The 6,712-nt window shown below is 38.9% G+C and overlaps 2 protein-coding genes across 2 annotated transcripts; one reads left to right on the top strand and one right to left on the bottom strand.

Annotated features, from left to right (window-relative positions):
* Positions 1 to 1,991: 1,991 nt before the first annotated feature.
* Positions 1,992 to 6,390, bottom strand: setb (SET nuclear proto-oncogene b). Its single transcript, XM_033989377.2, has 8 exons — positions 6,053 to 6,390; positions 5,089 to 5,146; positions 4,859 to 5,001; positions 4,679 to 4,782; positions 4,497 to 4,610; positions 4,117 to 4,287; positions 3,865 to 4,002; positions 1,992 to 3,781 (listed from the first exon to the last, which is right to left on the bottom strand). Exons 1-8 carry the CDS (start codon positions 6,120 to 6,122, stop codon positions 3,761 to 3,763), a joined length of 819 nt encoding a protein of 272 aa, XP_033845268.1. The 5' UTR covers positions 6,123 to 6,390; the 3' UTR covers positions 1,992 to 3,760.
* LOC117392112 (peptidyl-prolyl cis-trans isomerase-like) lies at positions 2,007 to 2,509 on the top strand. The gene has a single exon (XM_033990098.2). The coding sequence runs from the start codon at positions 2,007 to 2,009 to the stop codon at positions 2,502 to 2,504; it is 498 nt and encodes a 165-aa protein (XP_033845989.1). The 3' UTR covers positions 2,505 to 2,509.
* Positions 6,391 to 6,712: the final 322 nt, after the last annotated feature.

Below are 6,712 nucleotides of genomic sequence, written 5' to 3'. Positions count from 1 at the left end.
AATCAGATACTTTATTAGAATTTTTTATCGACAACAAGTCCAAATCTACTCAGTCGACCAAAGTGGAACTATTGGTCAAATGACAACAGGACAAATTGCAAGGTTAAAAACTCCAAGCAAGTGACAGCTGACTCTGCTTTCCACTCAAAGCTTTACTTTTGGGCCTCATGCTTTTTCCAGGAATCCAACTATTTCTGAGCAGGATGAGTATCAGCATGACCTTTCAAATGAATACAAAAGCAAGCACTTAACTGAGATAAAGGCATTTCCCCAGTTTCCACTTGTAATGAGCACACAGGGGAAGTTCTAACAGCACCAAGTCACTAAAGAAATGTTCTAGCCTGAATCACATCCAGCCTCTTCAGTGGAGATTCAGTAGCAGATCCATAGGTACCACATATGTAATAAAATAAACACGCTTCAGAGACAATGCACCAGTCCCTCCCTACAAGACATCACATAACGTTCAGAAACTTTTGACACATTCAATAATACAATCTATATGAAATTTCCAAGTCAATCTGGTATCAAAATGAACACACAGGAAATGAAAACTTTCCACAACTTCCAGGTTAGACTGATGCAGTTTCAAGTTACATACACTCCAATGTGCAAACATTAGATCAAAACAATGGGTCTGTAGTTACCTGCATTACTGACATCTTTACCTGGTTCTTTATAGGAACAGGGAAGGAAGAGACCTCTCTACCCCCACACTTATACAACAACAATAACTTAATCTTATGTGTCTCATATAAGTCAATCATGAATCATGGAGCCTCTTCAGTGTCTTTTGGTTTTCCCAGGAATTTTAGGCATAACTAATCGAATACATTTTTCAGTTATAACAAACCTTAAAATGTATACACTAAATCAATTAATCTAAGTGAGAAAATAGGTATACTTAGTGGTAATGGTTAACACGAAATTCATTTTCTTTGGAGTGCAAAAAAAAATAATAATACATAGATCCATGTTTGAGATGTAAATGGAGATGTAATGGAGCTCCGGCCCATTTCGAAGTTAGCCCCGGTTCCAGAAGTAAATTTCCAATTTATTTTTCTCATAAAATTAGAAGAAAAAAACAAGAAAGAAAGAAAAAAGTTGCAGCTCCGCCTCTGCGATACCTTTGAACTCTTAATATTTGATTTTATTTTATTTTATTTTATTTTTTAAGTCTATGGGAAAAATGAATAGAAAACTTACTTGAGGAACCAGAGCCAACTTGGAAGTGGGCAGGACTGTTGAGCTCCATTACAATCATTCATCGGCCATGACTTTTCTATATTTGTGCATCATCTAATTTTGTTTTGTATTATACGGATTTTTATTTCCAAATGTGAAATAAACTGAATTGTTATATTATTGTACCCAAGATCTATTGGTACGCAAATATAATCCAACATAAAACTTACACCAGGGAGTATTAATAAGGCCACATTTTATTTTCATACTTTTAAGAAATTGGCTCCAGACTGAGACCGTTACCTGCCTCATTCGCTCTTCAAAACATTTACCTATTTAAGACCTTTTGTGATTGTTATATATATATATATATATATATATATATATATATACACATATATATACACACACACACACCCTCATGCACACATACACGCACTCACTCACACACATATACACACAAACATATATACACACACATACACTCATGCACACATATATACACAAACATATATACACACACTCACACGTACACATTCACATGCACATGCACACACACACACCCACACATATACACACGTACCTACACTCTCTCACACACCCACACACACACACACTTGACTTATATTCGCTGCACATGAACAGTTGAATATTTCGCGAAGGTTGTTGTGCGCATCGTACCGCCTTTCTCAATCGAACCACTTCCGTCAGAAATAAAGAGCCACCTACTCCACGCACTTCCTCATGAGCTCAATGCCACGCCTGTTCTCTTAAAATATAAAGTTCGCCACAATCAAACTTCCTCATTTTAGACTGGAAGAATGGCCAATCCTACAGTATTCTTCGACGTGACCGCGGACGGAAAGCCTTTGGGCAGGATTGTGATGGAGCTGCGCCAAGATGTGGTGCCGAAGACAGCCGAAAACTTCCGGGCGCTGTGCACTCATGATAAAGGCTTTGGCTACAAAGGCTCCAGCTTCCACCGGGTCATCCCTGACTTTATGTGCCAGGGGGGCGACTTCACCAAACACAATGGAACAGGAGGAAAGTCCATCTACGGCGAGAAGTTTGAGGACGAGAACTTCATTTTAAAGCACAGCGGCGAAGGCATCCTGTCCATGGCCAACGCAGGGCCAAACACCAACGGGTCGCAGTTTTTCCTCTGCACCGTCCCGACGCCCTGGTTGGACGGAAAGCACGTGGTCTTCGGTTCTGTGAAGCAAGGCATGGACGTGGTCAAGAAAATCGAGTCCTACGGCACCAAATCCTCCGGAAAAACTAAAGCGAAAATTCTGATCGCCAATTGCGGTCAGCTTTGAGCTCAGTACCACCGGGGCATCTTTTTGGCCCGATGAGGCCACCGTGTTTCTCATCACTGATCATGATGCTTTCCAAGTGGCACTTCTCGGCTTGTAGCGCAATAATGTTTGTCGCATGACGAAATAAAAGTTTTGTAAGTGATTGGTACGACTTTTGTTTAATTTCGACAAATCTGCATTCTGAGTTTGAGTTGTTTATCAACCGAGCAAAGAGTGTAGAGCTTTGTGGAATTTATGTTTGCTAAAACGTCAGACCATAACGTTTGTGTTGTGTAAACGCGTTTGATCAGATTCCTTTGATTGCCACACCTTAAAGTTGGCTTTACTGAGCCCTGCGTGCTAACTTAGTGTCATTTTCTGTCAAACGCAAATAGGTTTGAAATGTGGGATCAAGCCATCCAAAAAGTTGTACATTTATTTATTTAACAAAGCAACAGGTACACTTATTTTTAATAAATGGGTGTCCAGTGGAACAGAACAAATACTGCAGACTCCAGAAGGACTCTACAGAAAAATCTTCTCTAAAATTTACCAAATGTTCAGCTAAGCTCAAAACTAGAATTGTAAAAAAACAAAAAAATTACATTTAGACCTGTTGTGGATGTCTGAAAAAGAATACTAACACAAGTTTGGAGTACCCAAACCTGATGCCTCACCCTATTGTCCTTCCAAGTACAATTGTCTAATATACATGTACCCGAAACATGTAAAGTTGAACATAACAAGCTGGTGCATTCAATCTGTCCCATTAGTACAAGTAAAGGAAAATACTTCTAGCTAAGTCTTGAAATAACCCTCACCACTTAGTATAATATACATTTTCTATAAAAGTGGTTAAGGATGCTATGATTAAATCATCACTGCACCATGGCTTATTTATTGAACTCACACCATTAACAGAAAATGTATTTTCATGTCTTACATACAAATTGCTATTGTACGCATTTTAAATGTACGCAGATGACGTGCATAATGCTACAAAAAGTTATTTTGCATGTCTTTGGGAGACGTACAGAAACAATGACAAGTGAGACTTAATAGAACCATTGTCCCTCCCCACAATCACCCTGTAGACCTGTGTAGACTGGTCTAAGACATGATAACATGGGCAGGCTGCAGCTGCAGGGAAGATGTTGGACAGGCTGACAACACACAGGAAAAAGTTGTTTATTTTACAAAACCTCCCCAAAACAAAATACTTTGCTCCCGTAGTTCATAGGAGGATCATCAAAAGGTGACTGAATAAATGCCTTTAACTAATCATCATCCCCTTCGTCCTGAAAAGATAAAAAAGTGTAATTGTTTTACTTCTTGAAAAAAAAAAAAAAACGGCTCAAAAGTCAAATTACAACAACCTCACCTCTCCATCTTCTCCATCACCATCCTCATCATCATCTTCTCCCTCTTCCTCCTCACCCTCATCAATATCCTCCAGACCTTCTTCCTCTTCATCATCGTCATCATCACCATCACCCTCTTCGTCCTCCATGTCAGGGACCTGCAAGACAAGAGTGTAATAAGCTAAACTTAAAATTTTTTTTTTTTTTTTAAAGAAGACAGACACAGTATTTTGTTTTAACAATTGCTTTGATATGGTAGTTATAATCCATACCAAGTAGTACTGAAGAGGGTTGGGCCAAATGTCATCCTTGATCACTTCCCCGAGCTCATCAGCTCCTGCATCTGAGTGGTCAGTGAACCAAGTAAAGAAGCTCTCGGGCTCTTCATGCTGCCTCTTCTTTCCAGCTTTGTTAGGTGACTGGCCAGTGCGCTTTGTCAGATCCTAATAGACAAGATTTCAAGTGAAAACTGAAATAAATGCACATTTTTATTAGATTGTATTTTGTCTTCTATTATTAGTATTGTAACATAGTATAATTGTGCTTTAAGTATTTAAAAAGTTAAAATAAGAATGTTCAATTTTCTCAAACTGCAATAGAGCAAATATATATATATATATATTTTTGGACAGGCAAAAATAAAAAAACTAACCTTTCCGGCTTTCCATTTGATTTCAGTCGATTTGGACACAGGATCACCACTCTCATTTACGTTAAACTCTTTGGAAAGGGTTTTGTTCTCAAAATATGGGTTCTCATCAAAAAACTAAAAGCAAAACAATTATGTTACACCACAATGCAATAAAGGTTAACATACAAGTTCTGTCAACTTACAAAATCTATTCTATAGCCAGACTTTATGTCCTCAAACTCTGTGACCTCGACCCTTGACAAGTAATGAAGTGCTTCCTCATCTTCCTCACCAAGAAGGGCTGAAACTAAATTTAAAGATGCACACAATTTAATAAAAATGTAAATTGCTAATGTTGTCTTTAAATTGTTATTCCTTTTTACCTTGTGGATGATTAACGAATGTTGTGACCCAAAAGTTAGGTATTTTGGCTATGAGCTCTGACCTCTTCTGAAAAAATGGCTGGCGTAATTTGTTGTACTTCTGTTCTACTTTTAAAATGTCTTCACTAGCCTGCTCGTTCAGTCTGTGGATAAAAAATAAAAAGTTTTCAAAATTCAACACTATTAACATTTGTCAAGATAATCTAACAAAGTGAATTAAAGCATCATACCTGTCAATTTCATTCTGTACTTCATCAATGTGTTCAATTGCTTCCTGTTGTTCCTTTTCTGAAATGGAAGTTTATGGATCAAAACACACATACACAAGCGCAACGTTAGAATACACAACAAAACTCGCTCAAGTTTGTTGTACACGCCAAACTACTCGCAAACTCGCAATGGCATTAAATAAGAAAATCTTTATTATGTGCAACTTTAAGCGTAATATGAAAACGCCATGTAATGAGTGCCAGCAGGGTCGACACTCCGGCAGTCTGGCGCTTCCTGTCGCAGCTAAAGGCGGCCTGGTTTAAACAAGAGGCTCGTCTGTGCCTCGCTAAGATCCGTTATACCAAACAATGCGCTAAAATGAGCGATAGGTCTGGGGTGAAATTCAAAACAAGATAGTTGAAAAATGTAATGCAGCCACGCGTTAACAAATGCAACTGGTGTAATTGTTTAAGAAAAGTATATTTATAACAAAAGTTTAACTATCTTATGTTAAACAGTTAGCATCACAGTTGCTCAAAAGTCAGCCATAGTGATTTGAAGGAAAAGCTAGTGCATGGCAAGCTAATCAGAGACAATTTATATAGATGCGTTAAAGCAATAAATCAACCAACTCCAACTAGAACGTTAAATACCAAGCCACTACGGGACTGTGCTTTTCTCTAGCTCGAGTAGGGCAGGGTACCATTTGTGAGTGCAAGATGCAAATGTTGGCCCGTGTGGACAGCTAATACTCACGCTGCTAAAGTTAGCATCGGCTAAGTAGCGCGCAACGCTACACTGACGTACTGCATCATACCAATTAGCCACAAGTGTAAAAATAAGCGCATGCAACAGCTATAAAGGCAATGGCCACAAAATGCCCCCTTTCATTATTGAAAAATGCCCTCCGCCGTAAATAACAAAATTACGAGAAACAAATGAAAATGGCGTTGTTCGGGATAAGCGCCATTCTTTTAGCGTTACCAGAGGTCTCGTCCGCTCCGTCGTGATTTGAATTCTCCTTTCTGCTGACTTTCGCCGCTGATGCCGACATTATTACTGTCTGCCGTGACCTTCTGGACCAGAACTAGATTCCAAGTGCTATTGTTACTCCTTTCAGATGGTCAAAAGTTACTTCCACCTTGCACAGAAACCCACGATGAGGAGAAATAAGCGCAGCTCATGAGCTCTGCACGCCACTGCCTCTGTGGGATGCGCTCGGCCAATGAACACAACAATGGTGCTCTAGCGCCCCCAACAGAGTGGAGTGTGCTGGTGACGAGTCTTGTGTGGGTATAACATGGATCAAATACTTCCATGGTATATAAATAGACACGCACCTGTTCCTTATCAATTAATTCCATCACAATAAAGGCGTTTTTTGGTAATTCCTCTCTCTATTTCACCGGAAATAAATTATTACAAACAGACTTTTTAAAATCTGTTCCCTTATACCTTTGGTTCCTACAGTGCTCTGCTGCTCAATGATGAGAGAGTCATTCCTATTTCCATTGTCATTCTCTTTCTTTGGGCAGGACAAATTAACGATTACTAATTTATTTGTATAATGTATAAGTTCTTAAGTTTAAGGGATTGTTTTGGCATCATGATTCATGTTCACACTGTGGCAGGTGCATCCAGAGC

The sequence above is a fragment of the Periophthalmus magnuspinnatus genome, chromosome 23, assembly GCF_009829125.3.
Source record: "Periophthalmus magnuspinnatus isolate fPerMag1 chromosome 23, fPerMag1.2.pri, whole genome shotgun sequence".
NCBI classification, from domain to species: Eukaryota; Metazoa; Chordata; class Actinopteri; order Gobiiformes; family Gobiidae; genus Periophthalmus; species Periophthalmus magnuspinnatus.
The sequence above is the reverse complement of the archived record's forward strand: the minus strand, read 5'-3'. Positions and strand labels throughout refer to the sequence as shown.

Bases quoted from the DNA above. Each gene is read 5' to 3' on its own strand.
- LOC117392112 (XM_033990098.2), top strand. From the start codon at position 2,007: ATGGCCAATCCTACAGTATTCTTCGACGTGACCGCGGACGGAAAGCCT.
- setb (XM_033989377.2), bottom strand. From the start codon at position 6,122: ATGTCGGCATCAGCGGCGAAAGTCAGCAGAAAGGAGAATTCAAATCAC. The intron at 4,783-4,858 runs GTAAAAAGGAAT...CTTTAAATTTAG, and splicing joins ATTCGTTAATCATCCACAAG to TTTCAGCCCTTCTTGGTGAG. The intron at 4,003-4,116 runs GTATGGATTATA...CTTGTCTTGCAG, and splicing joins ACCCTCTTCAGTACTACTTG to GTCCCTGACATGGAGGACGA.